At 41.6% G+C, this 26,311-nt stretch overlaps 1 protein-coding gene across 2 annotated transcripts in view; it reads right to left on the bottom strand.

The window, feature by feature from the left end:
- LOC135558869 (matrix metalloproteinase-16-like) overlaps nucleotides 1-26,311 on the bottom strand; it is a 45,713-nt gene that overhangs the window by 4,643 nt on the left and 14,759 nt on the right. The window contains exons 7-9 of one of the 2 annotated variants that reach the window (XM_064993055.1): nucleotides 16,363-16,539; nucleotides 8,697-8,914; nucleotides 1,092-1,230 (exon numbers count right to left, since the gene is read on the bottom strand). In XM_064993055.1, the coding sequence (XP_064849127.1) occupies nucleotides 1,092-1,230; nucleotides 8,697-8,914; nucleotides 16,363-16,539 (534 nt within the window). The remainder of the gene's footprint in view (nucleotides 1-1,091; nucleotides 1,231-8,696; nucleotides 8,915-16,362; nucleotides 16,540-26,311) is intronic. The other variant, XM_064993056.1, reaches the window with a different exon arrangement.

The following is a 26,311-nucleotide window of genomic DNA, read 5'->3' as shown; positions in this document are numbered from 1 at the left end:
GAAGTGTTGTTTTATTGTGAATGCAGTACAATAAGGGGCTACTGAAGTGTTGTTTTATTGTGAATGCAGTACAATAAGGGGCTACTGAAGTGTTGTTTTATTGTGAATGCAGTACAATAAGGGGCTACTGAAGTGTTGTTTTATTGTGAATGCAGTACAATAAGGGGCTACTGAAGTGTTGTTTTATTGTGAATGCAGTACAATAAGGGGCTACTGAAGTGTTGTTTTATTGTGAACGCAGTACAATAAGGGGCTACTGAAGTGTTGTTTTATTGTGAACGCAGGACAATAAGGGGCTACTGAAGTGTTGTTTTATTGTGAATGCAGTACAATAAGGGGCTACTGACGTGTTGTTTTATTGTGAATGCAGTACAATAAGGGGCTACTGAAGTGTTGTTTTATTGTGAATGCAGTACAATAAGGGGCTACTGAAGTGTTGTTTTATTGTGAACGCAGGACAATAAGGGGCTACTGACGTGTTGTTTTATTGTGAACGCAGTACAATAAGGGGCTACTAAAATGTTTTTTTTATTGTGAACCCAGTACAATAAGGGACTACTAAAGTGTTGTTTTATTGTGAACGCAGTACAATAAGGGGCTACTAAAATGTTGTTTTATTGTGAACGCAGTACAATAAGGGACTACTAAAATGTTGTTTTATTGTGAAAGCAGGACAATAACGGGCTACTAAAGTGTTGGGAGTCCAGTCCAGTAAGTAGCTCCTCCACGAGGGAATAAATAAAGCATGATGCTCTCTGTGATCCTGCTGGGTGACAGATGTCATGTTAATCTGCCTGATGGAGGGATGCAGGGATGGAGGAGGGGCTGAACACTCACCCGTTATCATACAGTACAAAATTGATGCTATTTAGAACATATTTCTACTAATTGCATTGGCATTCTCTTGTACTTATCAATATGACATTGTGATGACCACAAACTGCTTTGCTCTGTCTTTTTCCCTCAATTGCTCTCCTCAAACTACCCTTCAAACGTAATGCTACCTTCTGCTGATACAAGAGTAAAGTAAGCTCCCTTTCATCTCCTCCATCTCTCTCCCATCCTGTCCTTTTTTCCTCTCTTTCTCTCACCTTTGAAGAAGACAAACTTCCCTTCGCTGTTTTCATAGACAGCGTCGATCTTGGCAGGCAGGCCTTTCCAGAAGTAGTTGATCTGCATGGGGTAGCCAGGGACCACTGAGTTGTCCCTCACCCTCCAGAACCACTGGTCCTACACACGGTGCAGACAAAAACACATGATCTTCACCTCCTTCTCTATGGTAGCATAAACCCAAACTCTGAAACCTGCTTCGTCGCATTCCCTAAAACCAGCAGTGATCGATTCCACTGAAAGCCTTCAGTGAACACCTCCACATGTAAACATATATTTTAACATCTCTCCATCCAAAGTCAGGGGACATAGTCAACAGTGGAAGTGTAATAATAACCATAAAATCTAGCAGTCAAACAGACATGGTTCCAATCATTTCCCCACCATTCATTTTCCCCATAGGAAATGGTAGAAGCACTTACAATAAGGGCTGCGTTTCGTGCAGGCCTACCCGGCGTGACGTTTTGATAACCTTTCGGACAAGGTGACTTTTATTAATATCAGTAGGTTTTATTTACTCTCAAATTCGAAAACGCTAGTTAGCATGGCTAACAGGTATTGTGTCAATTTAAAACTTGCACAAGACAGTTCACAGAATTTTCAATTTAAAGAAATTTCAAATTTTTGGAAAATAATTTAATATCTGTGTTTATCAAAGATAGAAGGTAGTGAGAGCACTGGCTGGAGTGAAAGCGAAATTAGCGCTGTATTTACATCCCTTCAAAACAAACCTTTGTGAATGGCTTCGTTAATCATTTCAAGTAGCAGTGGACCTAATTGGTTCCCCAATCAATTATAGACCTCAGGAGGAATACCATCACAACCAGGTGATTTGTCTTTATTCATGTTATCCAATGTCCATTTGAGGCTTCTTCAGTTGAAAAAAGACGAGTTCTTATAGCTTTTAAAAATGATTCCATCTGGCTTTGTGTGGATGTACAATCAGAGGTGTACAATTATTTTACAGAAACGGGAAGTAATTAGCAATTCACCTGATTCAGATATATAGTTGCAATATACTCAAATCGATCATTACTACAAAGCCTGTTAGACAGTAGACGACTGGATCGATTACCACGGAAGTAAAGGTTGAGTCTAACTTGATGGATGTCAAATTCTGCTCTCTGTCGTATAGATTTAGATCTGTCTTGACTTTGAAAAGAGTAGTCGCTACCTAGTCTGATAAAAGTGTTTGTTGAAACCACTCTAACGTCGTTAACAACTTTATCAATTCTGATATCTTCATTAATTGTGATTCATTCAGCCCAGATGCAAATGCAGTTGTTTTTAATAAAACCTTCAATGACATCCCATAAAATCGGATGATCATCGACTTAATTTTTGTTAATCATTATCAATTAATTTAATTCCGTTTGAAATTGTTCACAGAAAGTATGATTTTGTAGTAAGGAATCATTAAAACATGTGGTTCTTTTAGGAGGTTCTGGCATTTGTATCTGGCAATAATAAGCATGGTGATCAGATATGCTCATATGCCGAATTTCTATTTTCATGATTAAAGAAAATAGAGGAGTAGATAATGGCACGAAATCAATACGGGAGAATGTTTTGTGCCTGTTTTAATAGATAGTGTACATGTTTGCTTTAGGTTTATGAGCTAGTCAGGCATCAATAAGGTTGTAATTAGAGAGTATATGTTGGAGAGCCTTGACTGCCTCTGGATTGGAGTTGGTTTCATTAGTTTTGTCCCGCAATTCCAAAATGGCATTCATGTTTGTCCCAATAACCAGTTGGAATTCACTTAATTCTAACAATATGCTGCTCAGAGAATCAAAAAACATAGGATTATATGAATTTTGAGCATACACATTAATAAAGGCAATTTTCTTTCCATTATGGATACATTTAAGGAAAGTGATTCTGCCCTCTTGGTCTTTGCCTTTACCCAAGATGGTACTTTTTTATTTCTTATGTGTCGCAATGATTACCCAAGCAAAAAAAAGAAGTATATTTTAATATATTACAAGTATACTGAAATATACAAAATAATCAAATAATATACTTCAAATTCGAGATGTATTTTTCTAGTATATATATTAAGTAGACTATAATATATTATATTCATTGTTTTTCAGTCTTGTAGTATACTATAAATATGCTATCATCAACCTTCAATACACTTATTAAGAGTACACTTTAAATTAATCGTTTTTCAGTCTTTAAGTATACTATATTGGGGTGGCAGCGTAGCCTAGTGGTTAGAGCGTTGGACTAGTAACCTAAAAGGTTGCAAGTTCAAATCCCCTAGCTGACAAGGTACAAATCTGTCATTTTGCCCCTGAACAAGGCAGTTTATCCACTGTTCCTAGGCTGTCATTGAAAATAAGAATTTGTTCTTAACTGACTTGCCTAGTTAAATAAAGGTAAAATAAAAATATGCTTACTATTATTAAACTTAAACACATTAAAACTGTACTTCAATTTCAATCGCTTGAATTGCAATTTAGTATATTCATTCAAAATACAGGAGTTGTTTTTAATAAGTTGAAGCATAATTCTTTCTTTTTTTAAATAAAACTCTTGTGAGTGATCAAGTGCACTATAAGTATACAGTGCCTTGCAAAAGTATTCTTAACTCTGGTATTCAAATTTGATTGTGTTAGAAAGTGGGATTAAAATTGATTTCATTGTCATTTGTTGTCAACAATGAACTCGAAATACTCTGTAATATCAAAGTAAAAAAATTATATTACAAATTAGATCACTCAAATATAGCCATTGCATAAGTATTCAGCCCCTTTGTTTAGGCAAGCCTAAATTAGTTCAGGAGTAGAATTTGGCTTAACAAATCACAGAATATGTTTCATGGATCTGTGTGAAGTAACAGGGGTCAACATATTTTTTTGTGTGTGACCAACCCTTCCTCTCTCCCCCATACAACATATGTAAGGTTCCTCAGTCAAGTATTGAATATCAAGCACAGATTCATCTACAAAGACGAGGGAGCCTTTCAAAAGTCTCATAAAAAGGGCAACGATTGATAGATGGTTAACAATACAAAATCAGACATCGAATATCTCTTTAAGCATGTTCAAGTTAATAATTATGCTGTGGATTATGAATTAAACCACCCAGACATCGCAAAGGTACAGTCGTTCTTCTGAACTGAGCTGCAGGACAGAAACTGCTAAGTGATGTTACCATGATGCCATTGGTGATTGATTGTAAAACAATTACAGAGTTCAATGGCTGTGATGGGAGAAAGCTGAGGATAGATCAACAACGTTGCAGTGACTCCACAATAATGATGTAAATGACAGAGTGAAAAGAATAATACAAATATACAGAAGAAAAATATTCCACTTTTGAGAAATACATATAAATATACTTAAGGTGTATTCAAAGTATATTAGAATACACATTAGTATCTAATATACTAAGAACATGCCTCAATTTAGATAATTTTGTGTGTATTTAATATACTTAAATGGTTATAAAATACAAATAAATTGACATTAAATGTATTTAAAATTGTTCCAATTTAGATCATTTTAAATATACTCAAATACATATACTTAAAATATGTTAATGGCGTATGATTTAAGGATATTTAAATATTATTTTTCGCTTGTGTGCACCTTTAGTTTTGTTTGGGGCTGGTGAAACAGCAGCCAGTTTGTACAAGTAGTTCTCTATTCTGTGTGTGTCCTTTTGGAGCAGGTGTTCTCCTTGGGACATTGCTATATGGCGGCAGGGTAGCCTAGTGGTTAGAGCGTTGGACTAGTAACCAAAAGGTTGCAAGTTCAAATCCCTGAGCTGACAAGGTAAAAATCTGTCGTTCTGCCCCTGAACAGGCAGTTAACCCACTGTTCCTAGGCTGTCATCAAAAATAAGAATTTGTTCTTAACTGACTTGCCTAGTAAAATAAAGGTAAAAAAAATATCAATATGGTTTCTTGCTAGAATATCAAGACAGCTGGAATGTTTGATTGGTGAGTTTAAGCCTCTCACATTCAAATCAAATTTTATTTGTCACATACACATGTTTAGCAGATGTTAATGCGAGTGTAGTGAAATCCTTGTGCTTCTAGTTCCGACAAGTAATAACCAACAAGTAATCTAACTAACAATTCCTAAACTACTGTCTTATACACAGTGTAAGGGGATAAAGAATATGTACATAAGGATATATGAATGAGTGATGGTACAGAGCAGCATAGGCAAGATACAGTAGATGGTATCGAGTACAGTATATACATATGAGATGAGTATGTAAACAAAGTGGCATAGTTAAAGTGGCTAGTGATACATGTATTACATAAGGATGCAGTTGATGATATAGAGTACAGTATATACGTATGCATATGAGATGAATAATGTAGGGTAAGTAACATTATATAAGGTAGCATAGTTTAAAGTGGCTAGTGATATATTTACATCATTTCCCATCAATTTCCATTATTAAAGTGGCTGGAGTTGAGTCAGTGTCAGTGTGTTGGCAGCAGCCACTCAATGTTAGTGGTGGCTGTTTAACAGTCTGATGGCCTTGAGATAGAAGCTGTTTTTCAGTCTCTCGGTCCCAGCTTTGATGCACCTGTACTGACCTCGCCTTCTGGATGATAGCGGGGTGAACAGGCAGTGGCTCGGGTGGTTGATGTCCTTGATGATCTTTATGGACTCCCTGTAACATCAGGTGGTGTAGGTGTCCTGGAGGGCAGGTAGTTTGCCCCCGGTGATGCGTTGTGCAGACCTCACTACCCTCTGGAGAGCCTTACGGTTGAGGGCGGAGCAGTTGCCGTACCAGGCGGTGATACAGCCCGCCAGGATGCTCTCGATTGTGCATCTGTAGAAGTTTGTGAGTGCTTTTGGTGACAAGCCGAATTTCTTCAGCCTCCTGAGGTTGAAGAGGCGCTGCTGCGCCTTCTTCACGATGCTGTCTGTGTGAGTGGACCAATTCAGTTTGTCTGTGATGTGTATGCCGAGGAACTTAAAACTTGCTAATCTCTCCACTACTGTTCCATCGATGTGGATAGGGGGGTGTTCCCTCTGCTGTTTCCTGAAGTCCACAATCATCTCCTTAGTTTTGTTGACGTTGAGTGTGAGGTTATTTTCCTGACACCACACTCCGAGGGCCCTCACCTCTTCCCTGTAGGCCGTCTCGTCGTTGTTGGTAATCAAGCCTACCACTGTTGTGTCGTCCGCAAACTTGATGATTGAGTTGGAGGCGTGCGTGGCCACGCAGTCGTGGGTGAACAGGGAGTACAGGAGAGGGCTCAGAACGCACCCTTGTGGGGCCCCAGTGTTGAGGATCAGCGGGGAGGAGATGTTGTTACCTACCCTCACCACCTGGGGGCGGCCCGTCAAGAAGTCCAGTACCCAGTTGCACAGGGCGGGGTCGAGACCCAGGGTCTCGAGCTTGATGACGAGCTTGGAGGGTACTATGGTGTTGAATGCCGAGCTGTAGTCGATGAACAGCATTCTCACATTAGGTATTCCTCTTGTCCAGATGGGTTAGGGCAGTGTGCAGTGTGGTTGAGATTGCATCGTCTGTGGACCTATTTGGGCGGTAAGCAAATTGGAGTGGGTCTAGGGTGTCAGGTAGGGTGGAGGTGATATGGTCCTTGACTAGTCTCTCAAAGCACTTCATGATGACGGAAGTGAGTGCTACGGGGCGGTAGTCGTTTAGCTCAGTTACCTTAGCTTTCTTGGGAACAGGAACAATGGTGGCCCTCTTGAAGCATGTGGGAACAGCAGACTGGTATAGGGATTGATTGAATATGTCCGTAAACACACCAGCCAGCTGGTCTGCGCATGCTCTGAGGGCGCGGCTGGGGATGCCGTCTGGGCCTGCAGCCTTGCGAGGGTTAACACGTTTAAATGTTTTACTCACCTCGGCTGCAGTGAAGGAGTGACCGCATGTTTCCGTTGCAGGCCGTGTCAGTGGCACTGTATTGTCCTCAAAGCAGGCAAAAAAGTTATTTAGTCTGCCTGGGAGCAAGACATCCTGGTCCGTGACTGGGCTGGATTTCTTCCTGTAGTCCGTGATTGACTGTAGACCCTGGAAGCAGTCTTGGAGTGTGGAGTCAGCTTGGTCGGACCAGCGTTGGACAGACCTCAGCGTGGGAGCTTCTTTTTTTAGTTTTTGTCTGTAGGCAGGTATCAGCAAAATGGAGTCGTGGTCAGCTTTTCCGAAAGGGGGGCGGGGCAGGGCCTTATATGCGTCGCGGAAGTTAGAGTAACAGTGATCCAAGGTTTTTCCACCCCTGGTTGCGCAATCGATATGCTGATAAAATTTAGGGAGTCTTGTTTTCAGATTAGCCTTGTTAAAATCCCCAGCAACAATGAATGCAGCCTCCGGATAAATGGTTTCCAGTTTGCAAAGAGTTAAATAAAGTTCGTTCAGAGCCATCGATGTGTCTGCTTGGGGGGATATATACGGCTGTGATTATAATCGAAGAGAATTCTCTTGGTAGATAATGCGGTCTACATTTGATTGTGAAGAATTCTAAATCAGGTGAACAGAAGGATTTGAGTTCCTGTATGTTTCTTTCATCGCACCATGCCTCGTTAGCCATAAGGCATACACCCCCACCCCTCTTCTTACCAGAAAGGTGTTTGTTTCTGTCGGCGCGATGCGTGGAGAAACCCGTTGGCTGCACCGCTTCGGATAGCGTCTCTCCAGTGAGCCATGTTTCCGTGAAGCACAGAACGTTACAGGTTACAGTCTCTGATGTCCCTCTGGAATGCTACCCTTGCTCGGATTTCATCAACCTTGTTGTCAAGAGACTGGACATTGGCAAGAAGAATGCTAGGAAGTGGGGCACGATGTGCCCGTCTCCGTAGTCTGACCAGAAGACCGCCTCGTTTCCCTCTTTTTGGAGTCGTTTTTTTGGGTCGATGCATGCGAACCATTCCGTTGTCCTGTTTGTAAGGCAGAACACAGGATCCGCGTCGCGAAAAACATATTCTTGGTCATACTGATGGTGAGTTGACGCTGATCTTATATACAGTAGTTCTTCTCGACTGTATGTAATGAAACCTAAGATGACCTGGGGTACTAATGTAAGAAATAACACGTAAAAAAAAACAAAAAACTGCATAGTTTCCTAGGAACGCGAGGCGAGGCGGCCATCTCTGTCGGCGCCGGAGAGAATAGCTAGCGTGGCCATTGTACACCCCCCCCCCCCAAAAAAAGTAGTATTACAGATGTAATTATTATATTTGGTGTTAATAAGCCCATGGCTGTAAAACAAAAAGCAGGAGCCACAGGAAAAAACACTCATTTGTCGTTCCCCGCCTCACGAACAATCTGATATTGAGAGTTGCCATATTCCCACAGTCGAATTGTGGACAGACAAATTCTAGCTGCTGGAGCGCAATAGACCTACTAGTTATTCCTTGTCACACAATGAATGTTCCACACCTTAATATGGTGTTAATTATTGACAGGTTTGAGGAAATATGTTAATCAATTTATAGTAATTTGCAAAAGAAAGCAGTGAAAAGCCACATGTTGCAATGCATGCCACCGGATCCGGAAGGAAAAATCTATTACCTTTTAACACTTTGTAGATTTTATAGGGTAGACAAGTGTACATTACACAGTATCTGTGCATGCCGACCTACCTTGAATACGAACAGCTCCTGTCTGAGGATGGCCAGGGTGTTGAAGCCTCCGTCGCAGATGTTGGGCGTGGCGTAGGGGTTGGAGGGTTTGGCACCCTGAGGAGGGCGGTGGGGCCGTACCTGGCGGTCGTGCTTGCGGGGTTCCGAGGGGGAGTGGAAGCGTGGGGGAGGGGCCGTGGGTGGGGCCCTGGTGGGCTGGAGAGCCCTGTCTGGTGGACCTGGAGATGAATGGGAAACATTAGCCAAACCAACGAACTAGCTAAGGGCATAAAAAATATACATATGTCATTGAACATTATCATTAAACATTTATTTCTTCAATGAAAACAATAAAACATTTTTTTTTTAAATTATATACACAATACTATTACTATACTACTTTCCGTAGATTTAGTGTACTAAACAGATTGAGGGCATTACTATAATATCATATTATGTGGGAAATTAAATGCAGTACAATAGATAGAGGTAAATGCCCAAATAAAGGAAACACTTGAGTAAATGAAGGATACAAAGTATATTGAGAGCAGGTGCTCCACACAGGAGTGGTTCCTGAGTTAATTAAGCAATTAACATCCCATCATGCTTAGGGTCATGTATAAAAATGCCCAGTTGCCCATTAGTTTGGCTACCATGGCAAGAAGAAAAGATCTCAGTGACTTTGAAAAAGAGGTCTCAAATGAGCATATGGGGTTTAAAGGGTGTGTGTGGGTGTGGGTGTGTGTGTGTGAGTTATAAGATCACAACCCAATTGAACACTTATGGGAGATTCTGGAGCGTTCCCTTTCAGTCAGTCAACTTCAGTACAACCTACTATGGGTAGTCGCACTCTGGTTGAAGGATCTACAATCACGCCTGACAAGGAAAATTAAATCCACGCCTCACTAGAAGCCCAGTGTGAAGCTCGGATTCTTTCAATTATTCCACTCTTCACCTCATGAGGTCCCGTGTGGCTCAGTTGGTAGAGCATGGTATGATTCCCACGGGGGACCAGTATGAAAATGTATGCTCTCACTACTGTAAGTTTCTCTGGATAAGAGCGTCTGCTAAATGACTAAAATGTAAAAACAGGAACGATTCACGCTACTAACACAAACAATTGGAAAAGGAGACTGTCTTACGTTGCGCTAACTGTGATAGAGTGGGCTCACCACCTGTACGCTGTACTAGTTATCATACGTTTTCTAATCACAAACAAAGTTATTAGTTATTCTTCAATTTGCTGGTGCAATGAGTAAGATGGTCAACAAAACGACTGAGACGACGATGCCTACGTGCGTGTTTGGTTTGATATAACCTCAGTCATGAGGTTATAGCATTTCTCTGAAAGATACTCACAATCTATGTATAGTTTGTCTCGGGTTTGGAGCATGCTCAGGCGGCCCTCAATCAAACCAGTTTGGGCACGCATTGCCACGTACTGTGTACAGACTCCCTGGAAAGACGTGTAGCATTCTTGAGGAAGCTTGGAATTACTGATGGTGACTTTCCTTTCCCGAATGCTGGAAGCGGAGATGGATTTGGTGGTCTGCCTGGGCGTGGGGTATGTAATGGCTGCCTGTGCCCAACTTGGCTCCTGTGCACTCTGTCATCGGTTACGGGAGGCTACTCGAAGAGAAGGGACATCCTGGTTCGGTGGGTACCTCACAGGCTGCCTCGGGCAAGCACTGCTTCCCCCTCTTCCCAGACTTGTTGATGAAGGGTCCGGTCCCACCCCAGTGATCCGTTCCTATGTGGACTTTCGAGACCGGGCTAGCTAAACAAGTGCTGCATAGCGTGCTAGCCAGGTTGGCTAACTCACTAAGGCGAGCTAGGTATTACTAGCTATTCCTGCCTCCTCGTGATGGAGTTTCTGGAGTAGCTCTCTTGTTTAGTGTATGTATCATTAAGTCGCTTGGTTATTCTAAACGGACCGTGCTGAGGTCAAAGAGGCTAGCCTAGTGTCATGACGTGGCCCTTTCTGGGTGTGGATCGTCCCCCCCCTCTTGTTCCTCGTTCCTCACTCTCTCTCCTAAACCCAGGTTTTGTTATCTCAGGTCATAAAATCTTGGCAGAGGCTCTCTCCCCCTGGTCATGCAGAAAGAGAGGGACAGAGTACAGAGAGAGAACAAAGGACTTCACCAGGCCAAACTCCTAAATCCCCAAAATGAGAGAATTAAACCATTTCTACTTTTGAGAGAATGTGGGAATGGTCCATGGACACTAAAGGGACAGTTATGATGAGTGTGTTTCATTTGGTGATCTCATGAAGGACAGGAAACACACATAATGTTATCTCTTACAGTGTACATTTCCCAGCTGTTTGTGAAAAGATGTAACGTGATATTAACCTTCTAAATGAGAGTATGGATTTTCATATAAAGATGAACTAGTCAGTGGCCACACTCCCGTGAGCCCAGACATCACATTAGACGTCACGGCCCTTTTCCACTGAACGGTATCTCTTAATGTGTACATTTCCCAGCTGTCTGAAACGTATAAAACCCACTCCTGATGAAATTCACACCAGACCACGTAAACCCCGGTGTAAACTAAGGTTGCAAATGGTTGAATTTCTAAGACCAAAACATGCCGTGTGACGCTGGTGTGTGAAGTGGATTAAACTACAACTCTACCAAAGGACAATACTATACTACGTGGAGCATTGGCTCCAGTGAGAAATTCTAGATGACAAAAATTACTAGTCTTCAGCTAGAAATGACGTAAACCTAGGACAAGAATACAGACAACCGCCGAAACACCTATTCTATGGCAACATCTCCGAATGGTATTCTGAAGTATCCATCTAACAACATCAAAATACTTTAATCTTCGGGGGAAACGCAACCAGAGAGACTCTGATGAACTCCCCAGCAGACAGACCAGTTTCCAACAGAGAAGACAACGACATACGGGCGTAAATATGAATTGCAATTTATTTTTGAATGAGTGGTCATTCATGTAAAGTATTAGTAATTTCTATGAGTGTAGTGATCCTCTGAGTTTCCCGCTCTTTATCGGTCCACACCCCTTTTCTTTTGTCTACCAAGCCATCATATCGGCTTTGCCAGCTAGGGAGTCTTTTCTTTGTATCATGTAGCAACCCAATGTATAATATCTACTGTTTGTTTGTTATGTATTTATGTGATTTGATTAGTTAGTATATGAATAATTAAGCCAATTTGTATAACGCTGATTCATAATTTATGCTAGGTTTCATGCAGAATTTTGTAAGACGTTCCGATGAGACTAATAGAAGGTACAGAATAATTAATGATGGACTGCTATTGATATAAAATATCTTCAGATCTTTAAGAGTGGATTTGGGAGATAGCCGTTCCATATAAACTAATGCTTCCATGGTGCCATCATCTTCATAATGAGTTAGTTAATGCCTGATTAATTTATTCAAAAATTAAACATTAGGTAATCGATTTGAAAATAGCCTGTCATCACATTAAGGATAATAGAGACACGACACTATCTTATGCTAAAAAGCCTCCTGGCTAACATTGGCTAGCATACTTAACCTCCGGCGAGTAAAACTGACTAGAGGAAGCAAAAAAAAGCAAACGGTATTATCTGAGGATAGCACCTCCATAAACAAAAGAGTAAAAACATTTCAACCCTGCAGGCGCGACACAAAACGCAGAAATAAAAATATGAATCATGCCTTACCGTTGATGAGCTTCTTCTGTTGGCACTCCAATATGTCCCATAAACATCACAAATGGTCCTTTTGTTCGATTAATTCTGTCCATATATATCCAAAATGTCAGTTTATTTGGTGCGTTTGATCCAGAAAAACACCGGTTCCAACTTGCACAACGTGACTACAAAATATCTCAAAAGTTACCTGTACATTTTGCCAAAACATTTCAAACTACTTTTGTAATACAACTTTAGGTATTTTTTAAAGTAAATAATCAATAAAAATCGAAGACGGGATGATCTGTGTTCAATACAGGAAGAAAACAAAATTGAAGCATGCTTTCTGGTCATGCGCCTCTATCAAACAGTACACATGAAGTGACCTTTGTTCAAGATGGCCATACTTCTTCATTACACAAGGGAATAACCACAACCAATTTCTAAAGACTGGTGACATCCAGTGGAAGCGGTAGGAACTGCAAGCAAGTCCCTTAGAAATCTGGATTCCCAATGAAAATCGATTGAAAAGAGGGTGACCTCAATTTTTTTTTTATTCTGAATGGCTTGTCCTCGGGGTTTCGCCTGGTACATAAGTTCTGTTATACTCACAGATATGATTCAAACTGTTTTAGAAACTTCAGAGTGTTTTCTATCCAAATCTACTAATAATATGCATATCTTATCTTCTCGGGATGAGTAGCAGGCAGTTGAATTTGGGCATGCTTTTCATCCAAAATTCCAAATGCTGCCCCCTATCCTTGAGAAGTTTTAAACAACTTCTTCCGTGGTGCCCCAAATTCCTAATGAGTTAATTGTTACATTATTAATTTAATCGGGTAACAATTAAACATAGTTAGTGGATTAAATAAATGACAGTCATCAGATTAATGAAAGTCACAAAAAGGTTTTGTTTGCATCACACATTTTGACATTTGAGTGAGGGGCCCCTCCAGCGGTCAGGCGCATCCCCCTCAGTCCTCTGGCATTGCAAATTCTTTCCCCACTTTAATTAACTTTTTTACTGTTCTTGTTTTTTCTGTCTTTTTAGGTTGATGCTAAGCAGGCTGTTATGGTGCACATGTTTTTTGGTTTATATCGATGCATCATGGGGAATTTAAGGTCATAAATCTAAATGTAAACAGATTGGGGAGTGCCATCAAGAGAAGTGAGGTAATAGCAAAGATGAAACGGGAGAGAGTTGACATACTATTCTGTCAGGAAACTCACTTATCCCATCCTGATCACGAGAACTCAAGTTTATGGGATATAGGAATACCATTTTCTCTCCTTATAAAATGGGTAGAAGGGGCGTTGCAATTTTGAGCTTATATCAGAAATAAAAGGAAAGGATGGAACAAGGAAATAAAAGGAAAGGAGGGTAGATGTATCTTTGTTAAACATAAACTGGATCACAAGGAAGTTATATCATTTAATGTTTACGCTCCACCGGGGAATGACATGGTGTTCTTTAGGAATGTGTTTGATTTAACTGCCACAGAAACCTCTGGCACGCTTATCAGTGGAGGGGATTTTAACATGATTTTAATCTCACAATTGGACAGTACAAATCAAAATAGGAAAATGAGCTCGGTTGCTAAAAAGATCAATAGGATTTTACAGGATTTAGGACTGTTTGATGTTTGGCGCGACTTCCATAGGTCATATAGGGGATGCACTTTTTACTCAGCCCGCCACACTGAATACTCCAGGTTAGACTACTTTTTCATGTACAGTGCAGATAGACACAGGCTTAAGGATTGTAAGGTTAGGCAGAACGACTTATTAGATCATAATGGAGTTGACCTAACTCTACATCTTGATAGCAAACCAAGAAATACTCTATGGAGGCTTAATACACGCATGCTGAATGATCCAGCATTTAAGGAGTCAATAAAGACAGAATTGAACGTCTATCTGGAGAATAATGGTAATGGGGAAGTATCCCCTGCTACATTGTGGGATACACTAAGCTGATTAATAGAGGGAAGATCCTAGCCACATCTTCTCTCAAGAAAAAGATAAATGCACAGAAACTGCTGAAATTACAGGAAACATTAGGAAGCTTAGAACGATCTCAGAGTCATTTCAAAGACCCTTTTATATTACGTGAGATTCAAAAGGTAAGACAGGAAATTGACCAGATTTATATTGAAGAAGTAGAGAGAAAAGCTTAGGTTCCTGAAAGAACAATATAACGAAGCAAAAATATAACGAAGACTCAAATGACTAGCATGGGGACTCAGAAAACAATAAGAACAGAATACAATTTTCTAAAAATGAAGACCGCAAAACAAAGCAGATTAAATGCAAATTGGATGAAATATAGAATGCGTTTGAATCATACTATACAAATCTGTACAAGCAACCAGAGAAGGCAGATGCACAGACAACAGTGTTTTTTTTAAACTCTATTGATCTCCCTTCAATTGGAACAGAGCAAAATGATAAACTTACTTCAGAAATAACTACTGAAGAAATGAATAATGCAATATTTAATCTAAAAGCAAAACGATCTGCAGGCCCTGATGGCTTGACTGGTTTAAAGCCTTCAGAGAACAACCAACACCTCTACTTTGGGCCTCTTTGAACTGGAATCTACGAGAGGGAGATCTACCACCATGGAGAGAAGCCATCACATCTGTAATTCCAAAAGCGGGTAAGGATAAGAAGGAATGCAGTTCCTATAGACATATCACAATTCTTAACATGGATCATAAATGGTATGCATCACTAATAACCAAAAGAATGGAGGACATAATCCCAGAATTGATAGGAATTGGGAGTTGGAAATTGCCACTGGTTTTGGAGGCACTGAGCCTCTGGAGTCGGTGGATCTGAAGATCCTCTCCTAGAAAACCTCCCTTTGGCCTCGGCTAAACATGTTGGGGACCTCCGCGCGTTATCCGTACACCCTTCCTGTATTCATCTCTAAGGTGACATTGTGTCCAAATTCGGCCTTCGCTCCAAAAGTCATGGCTATGTCCTACAGGTACTTAGCTTTTGAAATAGTTCCCTTTTTGTGTCCTCTTTTTTTGCGCCTGAAGAGAAACAGAGGTTACATGCCCTGTGCCCCGTGCGGGCTTTACGCACATATGTTAAACGTACCCAGGACATCTGGTTATGTGATCAACCTTTTATCTGTTTTGCTAATCCAGCTCACGGCAGGGCGCTCTCTATGCAGCGTTTCTCCCATTGGATTGTGGAGGCTTTCTCCCTGGCATATAGCAGTATGGGGCAAGGGTCACCTAGCGGTGTACATGTCCACTCCACCAGGAAGGAGTCTGGTGGCATCTTGGGTGTTGTTTAAAGGATTGACTATAGGAGATATTTGTGCTGCGGTGAGTTGGGCATCACCACACACTTTTGTGAGGTTTTATTGCTTGGATGTCACTGCTCCCAGTATAGTACACAAAGTACTTATGGCTGGGATAGGGGAAAGTTTCTAGCCAGCACGTTGTGTGTGCAATACCCAGACTGATGCATCTCGTGAGATCAGGTCTGGGTGGTTTGCCATGGGCTGTTTCATTTAGTATCCATGGGGTCGGCTTGGGGAGTGATTATATTTCCCCACATAGTATGTTGTACCGAAGTTGACTGACTGAAAGGGAATGTAACGTTATGACTATAACTACTGTTCCCTGAAGGAGGGAAACGCACCATCCATTCCTGGGCCCAGTTAAGAGTGGTATTAAATTGAAGGAGTGAATCCGAGCCGCATGCTTATCACCTGTGGAAGACGTGATTGTAGATCCTTCAACCGAAGTCGCAAGAGTGTGACTCCCCATAATATGGTGTACCTTGTTGCCCTCATTCAGGGAACAGTAGTTATAGTCGTTACGTTTTCCACCACCATCAACAAAACACTGAATTATGGAATTTCTTGTGGAAGAATCGTGTCGCATTCCTCCAGTAGAGTTTCAGACACTTGTAGAATCTATGCCAAGGTGCATTGAAGCTGTTCTGGTGGCTCGTGGTGGTTGGCCCAACTCCCTATCAAGACACTTTATTTTGGTGTTTCCTATAATTTGGCAGTTACCTGTTGGTACAGTACCATAGATTTTCTGGATGCCCTGAAGGTCGTCGTGAGGAAGTTTGAAGTTCTCTGTGTCCATGTACTGGTAGAATGGAGCCATGATGGCTGTGGGGTCATTGGAGTGTTCCAGACCCAGGGCGTGGCCCAGCTCATGGACTGCCACCAGGAACAGGTCATTACCTGGGAAGGGAGAGAGAGACTAGGGATTAGAATCACACACACAGTGTGACTGCACACACACATGCACACACATAGACCCCAGCTAGCACATTTGGTTCCTTGGAAGTTGTAGGAATGTACACTACTGTTCAAAAGTTTGGGGTCACTTAGAAATGTCCTTGTTTTTGAAAGAAAAGCATTTTTTTTGTCCATTAAAATGACATCAAATTGATCAGAAATACAGTGTAGACATTGTTAATGTTGTAAATGACTATTGTAGCTGGAAAAGGCCGATTTTTTATGGGATATCTACATACGTACAGAGGCCCATTATCAGCAACCATCCCTCCTGTGTTCCAATGGCACGTTGTGTTAGCTAATCCAAGTTTATCATTTTGAAAGGCTAATTGATCATTAGAAAACCCTTTTGCAATTATGTTAGCACAGCTGAAAACTGTTGTTCTGATTAAAGAAGCAATACAATTGTCCTTCTTTAGACTAGTTGAGTATCTGGAGCATCAGCATTTTGGGGTTCGATTACAGGCTCAAATTGGCTAGAAACAAAGACTTTCTTCTGAAATGCATCAGTCTATTTCTGTTCTGAGAATTGAAGGCTATTCCATGCAAGAAATTGCCAAGAAACAAGATCTCGTACAACGCTGTGTACTACTTCCTTTACAGAACAGTGCAAACTGCCTCTTACCAGAATTGAATGAGGAGTCGGAGGCCCCAGTGCAAACTGAGCACTGAAGGGGAATAGACAGTTTAAAGAATCTGTTTTAAGATTGAGACAGGGATTGTGTATGTGTGCCATTCAGAGGGTGAATGGGCAAGACAAAGGATATAAGTGCATTTGAACGTGATATGGTAGTAGGTACCAGGTGCACCGGTTTGAATTTGTTAAGAACTGCAACACTGCTGGGATTTTCACACTCAACAGTTTCCGTATGTATCAAGAATGGTCCACCACCCAAAGGACATCCATCCAATTTGACACAAGCATTGGAGTCAACATGGGCCAGCATCCCTGTGGAACGCTTTGGACAACTTGTAGAGTCCATGCCCCGAATAATTGAGGCTGTTCTGAGGGCAAAAGGGGGTGCAGCAAAATATTAGGAAGGTGTTCCTAATATTTTGTACACTCAGTGCATATGGTTTTAAATAACATTGTTAGAAAGTTCCTTGAACGCTACTAATGTTCTTGTGGTTTTTATGGAAAGTTCTCTTAATGTTCTGAGAACATGACATTAAATAGAACTATGAGGAAACCTGCAGGAAACATTCTTCTGAAGTACTGAAATTCCCACAGAAGAATGTTGTTTCTTAACTTTCTCTGAATGTTCTAAGAGCATGACTTTAATTTGAACCATGAGGAAACCTGTCGAAAACATTATGTTGAAAATATTGACATTCCCACCTGAAAAATAACTGAAAAAGAAAAGTAATAGCTGGGTATCCTGCACCATTCTCAGGACTTTGTGGGAAAGTTGCATGCAACATAACCATAGGACAACCAAATCCTCACCAAGCTCTTTGAAACATATGGTTCTCAGAACGTTATGTGCTAGCTACGATACATACACACACCTACAAAACTGGCTCATTTCCAGTTGAATTCTACAGAAGTGTATCAACATGTTAATCACACTGCTGACATTTACTATAGTCTATAGGGCTATAATTCATACGGTTTCGTGTTTTACACCTGGGGATTCAACTCTATTATGAACGGCAAGGTTAGAATGAGGCTATTAAGGCTGGGAAACGTGAAGGGCATATTATGTGTCTATAGGGAGCCATAGCTTACAGAGAAAAGAGCGTCCCTGCCCAAGGCATTGGAACATTCATGTCCTGTTACACAACACACCGGAGCGCGCGCACACACGCGCACACGCGCACACACACACACACGCACACACACACACACACACACACACACACACACACGCAGCAGCAGGACCACAGATATACGTGCTTGACTCCACGTTACTCGTCATGGGTCTGGAGTATGTGTAATTTTAACTGACTTGTCCGGAAGGGCTGGTACAGATCCGAACGCAACTGCTGCAGTAGAGAGAGAGACGCGTGTAGCTTGTTGTTGGCCAATCACAAGTCATTACAAGTGGCAATAGGCTACAGTCGTAGAGCCTCCGTGTGGAAAAAGTTAGGATATTTAATCAACGGAAGATGGAATTAATATGACAGAATTAAAAGTTAAAGGAGAAGGATAGGCTACAACCACCAAAAGCCAACAACTAGCCTGCTATTTAGCTAATATTCTGAACGGAGTTGTTGTTATTTGTAGCTGTAGGATGAGAAAACTCATGCACAGCAGCGTAAATTAGCCAAGCTAGCTGGTTTAGCTAGCTTCTCCCGGTTTGATGCAGTCAAGACAGGTACCACTTCATTTGTATTTTTTAGCCTTTATTTAACTAGGCAAGACAGTGAAGAACAAATTCTTATTTTCAATGACGACCTAGGAATGGTGGGTTAACTGCCTTGTTCAGGGCAGAACGACAGATTTGTACCTTGTCAGCTCGGGGATTTGAACTTGCAATCTTTCGGTTACTAGTCCAACACTAACCATTAGGCTACCTTGCCGTTATTTATCACACTTGAGGATGAATAACCTAGCTATGGAAGCAATTGTCTACTATAGCGCGAGTCGGATTGGTTGGTTGGTTGCTGTCACTCATCTCTTTCCTCCCTTCTCCCTGTTTCACTCGTTCACAGTATGGCCCCTCCCCCACCTGCTAGAGCGGCACCACTCTTCTTCTTCAATGGGGTTTTTGCAGCAATTCAACCAGGAAGTCCTGATTCACACAGTCTCATCTGAACAGTTGATGTGTCTGTTACTTGAACTCTGTGAAGCATTTATTTTGGTTGCAGTTTCTGAGGCTGGTAACTCTAATGAACTTATCCTCTGCAGCAGAGGTAACACTGGGTCGTCCTTTCCTGTGGCGGTCCTCGTGAGCTCATGAGAGCCAGTTTCGTCATAGCACTTGGTGGTTTTTGCGACTGCACTTGAAGAAAGTTCTTGAAATTCTCCGGATTGACAGACCTTCATGTCTTAAAGTAATGATGGACTGTCATTTCTCTTTGGTTATTTGAGCTGTTCTTGCCATAATATGGACTTGGTCTTTTACCAAATAGGGCTATCTTCTGTACACCACCCCTACATGTCACGGATCCCTCCGGAACTGTCATGACTCACACCTGGTCCCTATTCCCAGTGATTAGTATTGTATAATTGTGCCCTTTGTTCACCATTATCCTGTCGATTATTGTTACAATGTCCGTTGGTCGTGTGAGCATCTGTGCTGTGTTGCTTTGGCTTTTATGCCACTTATATTGCGTAGATGATTAAGGGTCTCATCCCGTGTAATAATCATTGTGCGCTTGTGTATGTTCGGGTCTCGTCCCATGTATTTATTAGAGGTACTCCTCACTCTTCTGTTTGGGTTTCAACCCTGTGTTTTCTATACGTGTTTGTTTGGTCTACGTCCCCGTGTTTTTACACGGAATGCTGTAATTTGGGGGAGAAAAAAAACTATTATGCATTTCTGCGCCTGTCTCCTGACCATTTATGCCAACGTGACACTACCTTGTCACAACACAACTGCTCAAATAACAAGGTACACCTGTTAAATGCATTAAACGCTTTTCCAGTTCTGCCCACAAATGTTCTTTGGGATTGAGGTCAGAGCTATGTGATGGCCACTCCAATACCTTGACTTCTTTGTCCTTAAGCCATTTTGCCACAACTTTGGAATTATTCTTGGGGTCAATGTCCATTTTGGAAGAACCATTTGCGACCAAGCTTTAACTTCTTGACTGATGTCTTGAGATATTGCTTCAATATATCCACATAAGTTTCCTACCTCATGATGCCATCTATTTTGTGAAGTGCACCAGTCCCTCCTGCAGCAAAGCACCCCCACAACATGATGCTGCCAACCCCGTGCTTCACGATTGGGATGGTGTTCTTCGGCTTGCAAGCATTTGGCTCCAAACATAATGATGGTCATTATGGCCAAACAGTTCTATTTTTGTTTCATCAGACCAGAGGACATTTCTCCAAAAAGTACGATCATTGTCCCCATGTGCAGTTGCAAACCATAGTCTGGCTTTTTTATTGCGGTTTTGGAGCAGTGGCTTCTTCCTTGCTGAGCGGACTTTCAGGTTATATCGATATAGGACTAATTTTACTGTGGATATAGATACTTTTGTACCTGTTTCCTTCAGCATCTTCACAAGGTCCTTTGCTGTTGTTCTGGGATTGAACTTTTCACACCAAAGTATGTTCATCTCCAGGAGACAGAACGCGTCTCCTTCCTGAGCGATATGACGGCTGCGTGGTCCCATTGGGTTTATACTTGCGTATTATTGTTTGTACAGATGAACATGGTACCTTCAGGCATTTGGAAATTGCTCCCAAGGATGAACCAGACTTGTGGAGGTCTACAATTTTTTTCCTGAGGTCTTGGCTGATTTCTTTTGATTTTTCCATGATGTCAAGCAGAGGCACTGAGTTTGAAGGTAGGCCTTGAAATACAGGTACTCCTTCAATTGACTCAAATTATGTCAATTAGCTAATCAGAAGCTTCTAAAGCCATGACAGAATTTTCTGGAATTTTCCAAGCTGTTTAAAGGCACAGTCAACTTAGTGTATGTAAACTTCTGACACACTGGAATTGTGATACAATGAACTATAAGTGAAATAATCTGTCTGTAACCAATTGTTGGAAAAATTACTTATGTCACGCACAAAGTAGATGTCCTAACCGACTTGCCAAAACTATAGTTTGTTAACAAGAAATGTGTGGAGTGGTTGAAAAACAAGTTTTAACGTCTCCAACCTAAGTGTATGCAAACTTCCGACTTCAACTGTATATTCAGGAAGCAAGGTTGTTCTTGTATGCTGGATATAAAAGAAGCTTCAACGTTCACACTGAACTGGCGGGGAAGATTGAATGGTTAGAGTGTGATACGATCACATTGGCTGGTGGTAAAAATGCAATAAACGGAGATCCTCTGTTCTCCCCATGCCCTGTGTTTATGTTTGCAATGAAATGTATTACCTCAGAATGCCCAATGCTATACTGTTTGCAATCAAATTCAAGGAATTAAGTTTTCCTATCAATCTAATTTGCATAAACATTGTGATTGGAGTATAGCTGTGACGGTTATCGAATCAGGATCAAATCCTCTGATTTCCTCAAGCTCATTAATGATAGAATTTTCATATTTGAAGATTACCGAAAGGGTCAGTCTCTTTAGCAATGACAAGGAGTGGCAATGAGTGGAATGTTAGCTAAAGAGACTCGTACTAAGGCTATAGATACAGTAGGACACAAACATTTTTGTATTTTTTATTATGGCACGGCATCAACATGCACTCAGGTGTGACCAATTAGTGGGCACTGCCAGCCAGTGCTGGAAAAAGTACCCAAAGTAAAGATACCTTAATAGAACATGACTTAAGTAAAATTGAAAGTTACCCAGTAAAATACTACTTGTGTAAAAGTCTAAAAGTATTTGGTTTGAAATATACTTAAGTATCAAAAGTAAATGTATTTGCTAAAAGTATAACTCATTTCAAATTCCTCATATTAAGAAAACCAGATGGCACCATTTCCAGGGGCTACCTCCAACACACATAATTGACAAATAAAGCATTTGTGTTTTGTGAGTACGCCAGATCAGAGGCAGTAGAGATCACCAAGGATGTTCAATTCACAGTTTTCAGCTGTGCTAACATAATTGCAAAAGGGTTTTCTAATGATCAATTAGCCTTTTAAAATGATAAACTTGGATTAGCTAACACAACGTGCCATAGAAACACAGGAGGGATGGTTGCTGATAATGGGCCTCTGTACGCCTATGTAGTTATTCCATTAAAAATCCGCTGTTTCCAGCTACAATAGTCATTTACAACATTAACAATGTCTACACTGTATTTCTGATCAATTTGATGTTATTTTAATGGACAAAAATTGTAGCTTTTCTTTCATAAACAAGGAAATTCTAAGTGACCCCAAACTTTTGAACAGTAGTGTGCACTTATCTCCCGCACCAGCTGTCAGAGCAGCTCACAGATCACTGCACCTGTACATAGCCCATCTATAAATAGCCCAAATAATTACCTTATTCCCTACTGTATTTATTTATTTATTTTGCTCCCTTGCACCCCATTATTTCTACTTTGCACATTCACCTACTGTAAATGTACAATCCCAGTGCTCTTACTTGCTATATTGTATTTACTTTGCCACCATGGCCTTTTTATTGCCTTTTACCTCCCTTATCTCACCTCATTTGCTCACATTGTATATAGACTTGTTTTTGTACTGTATTATTGACTGTATGATTGTTTTACTCCATGTGTAACTCTGTGTTGTTGTATGTGTCGAACTGCTTTGCTTTATCTTGGCCAGGTCGCAGTTGTAAATGAGAACTTGTTCTCAACTTGCCTACCTGGCCTACCTGGCCTGCCTACCTGGTTAAGGTAAAATAAAATTGTAAAAATGAGATGAATAATGCAGTATATGTAAACATTATGAAAGTGGCGCTTATTAAAGTGACGAGTGATCCATTTATTAAGTGGCCAATGATTTCAAGTCTGTATGTAGGCAGCATCGTCTCTTTGTTAGTGATGGCTATTTAACAGTCTGAGTGCCTTGAGATAGAAGCTGTTTTTCAGTCTCTTTGATTCAGTCTCTTTGATGCAGCTGTACTGACCTCGCCTTCTGGATGGTAAGCGGGGTAAACAGGCAGTGGCTTGGATGGTTATTGTCCTTGATGATCTTTTTCGCCTTCCTGTGACATCGGGTGCTGTAGGGGTCCTGGAGGGAAGGTAGTTTACCCCCTTGTGATGCGTTTTGCAGACTGCACCACCCTCTGGAGAGCCTTGCGGTTGTGGGCGGTGCAGTTGTCGTACCATGCGGTGATGCAGCCCGACAGGAGGCTCTCAATTGTGCATCTGTAAAATTTTGTGAGGGTTTTAGGTGACAAGCCAAATTTCTTCAGCCTCCTGAGGTTGAAGAGGTGCTGTTGCGGTACTGTCTGTGTGGGTGGACCATTTCAGTTTGTCCGTGATGTGTACGCCGAGGAACTTAAAACTTTCCACTTCTCCACTGTGGTCCCGTCGATGTTGATAGGGGGGTTCTCCCTCTGCTGTTTCCTGAAGACCACAATCATCTCCATTGTTTTGTTGACGTTGAGTGAGAGGTTGTTTTGCTGACACCACACTCTGTTACCCAGGAATGATTTGATATTGATATAAAAACGCCTGCACTGGGCCTTTAACTTTCTTGGAACAATTTGAGCAACTGTCCTGCACCATTCCCAGAAACTTGTGGGACGGTTCTATGCAAAATAACCATAGGACAACCATGCTCTCACCAAGCTCTAAAAAACATATGGTTCTCAGAACATTATGTGCTAGCTGGGTGAAGATGTCCCAGGGCGATGGCTGCTCTTTACAACATTATATCTACTCCAGCCAGGAGCACAAAGAGCCAGGAGCACAGGCAACACATTAGCAACAGCAACAGCTGGCCCTCCTATCTACACAACTAGCTGAGAAAGAGACATTATATAGAAATAAGATCCAAGCCCTCAAAATGCAAGATCCCGCCCACTGGCATAAGAACATCAATGGCTTAACCAACCTCTCAGAAGTCAGGCAACCTTCCACATAGAGGATCTTAGACCAGGTGACAGAAAACAAACAGCAAATGAAATCAACAAAGCACTATCAAAATTAGCACAGTCCCGACCACCCATCAACTCAGCACTGCTGCCCTCCTTTTAACCAGCACACCCTGCTCCAGAGGTCCAACCCTGGGAAGTCTACAGAAAATATCAGAAAACCAAGCCACTAACTTCTCTAGTGAGCAAAGTAGCTGAGCGCTTTATCACTGAAGGGGCTCTCAGTGACATCCTACCCCAAATTGACACCCAACAGTATGGATGTCTACAAAGCCAATCAACCACACTGTCTGGTGGATCTAACAAATGAGCTATTCAAGTCCCAGGATAAGAATGGTTCCATCTGCTCCCTGGCGACCAAAGTCTTCAACCATGTCTGCCACAACCTCATCATCACCAGGATGTAATACCGAGCTTGGGCTTAGCCCATTACCCGCCAGATGGATAGGCAACTTCCTCTCGAATAGACACCAGGTGGTGAGGTATCATGGTGTGCTGTCGGACAGTGTCAGTATATCTTGTGGCCTACTGTACCTCAGTGAACTCTGCTCGGCCCGCTGATTGTTATTGAATATATCAACAGTGCGCCCAGGCAAACTGCAGTTTTTGGATGACCTTAATTTATTAGATACCAGAAGAACTGGTTGACCTGGAGAAGTAGTCATACCAGACCCGCTCCTCAGCTGAACTGGAGCTGATCCACTGCAGGACTGAGCATTTCTGTTGCAGCGCCATCCCAGCCATGGTTCGCCTGCTGATCAGTTGATGATGAACATTATTTTTTTTACCTATAACTGTTGTTTATTGTATTTTAGTTTGTATTGCCAATTTGAATATTAAAATGTAAGTTGTACACACAATTCAGCATGTTGTTGCCATTTGTACAATGTTCTGTTCTGTTCTCTCTCCCTCTCTCTCTCTCCCTCTCTCTCTCTCTATCTATCCTATCTAAACAACTAGCCAACCTAACCCCCCCCCCCCCCCCACCCCCCCCCCCCACCCCCCCCACACACACACACACACACACTCCATCTATCATAGCTACAGAACAACATGGCAACAATGGAAATTTAAGCAATACTAAATATCTTATATTGAGTGATAATTATATTTTTCTTACCAAGCTAATTTATGTAACTTCATAAGCAAATCATTTTGCTTATTTTAATCAACAACAAAAAAAGGCTTAATATAAGTAATTTGTCTTATTTCAAGATATTTCACTAATCGTCTTATTAAGATAAAATATCTTTAAAAATATATTGAAATAAGATAAATTATTTGTATTAAGCATTTTTCGGGGGTAAAATAAGCAACCCTACAGGCATACACTCTGCCTCCTCCCATTTCACCCCCAACCCACTCCATCTCTCCTACAGAACTAGCCACCACAAGACATGGCTTCATCCTCCTCCATTAACTACAGCCCATAATAATACCCAGGGGATAGACCAGGCCACCATTAGCACATGTCAACATACAACATTCACGATTACATACACCACTGTGAAAACCCATTAACCATTTCTTAACATGCAGCTAAACCCTTAGTTGGCAGCTCTGTTTTACGGTCATTGATTTACACACACAAGCTGAGGCAAAGGATTGAACCAGAGTCTATTCTGTATGGGAAGCCAGGATTTTAAACAACATGTAGAGAGAAATCTGAATCAGAGATAATAACAAGAAGCAACTGAGGAGAAGTGATAGGGGGCTACAGGACAAAAAGCTGAACCAAGAAACAAACAAAACACTGGCTGCTATTGCCCTTTGCACACTGACAGGCAGGCGGCCTAGGAGGGGACTGCCTATCTAAGTGGCATTGTTGTGCCAGTTAATGCTGCCTGACAGCCCTCTAGATGTGCTGTTCCGCAGGCAGTACTAATGGCAGCCAGAGCAGAGCAGGCTGGCAGCAGGGTAATTAAAGTAAAGTGCTGCCTGACGGTGGATGGATGGAGGCTGACAGAGCTGAGAGAGGGATCTGATTACCCTCTTCAACCTGCAGCTCTCTAGGGCTGCAGGCTGGATCCCCACCCTGCCCTGCAGCTACAGTACAATACACTCCCTGAGCATAACAGAA

The sequence above is a fragment of the Oncorhynchus masou genome, chromosome 17 (genome assembly GCF_036934945.1).
Source record: "Oncorhynchus masou masou isolate Uvic2021 chromosome 17, UVic_Omas_1.1, whole genome shotgun sequence".
Lineage (NCBI taxonomy): Eukaryota > Metazoa > Chordata > Actinopteri > Salmoniformes > Salmonidae > Oncorhynchus > Oncorhynchus masou.
The sequence above is the reverse complement of the archived record's forward strand: the minus strand, read 5'-3'. Positions and strand labels throughout refer to the sequence as shown.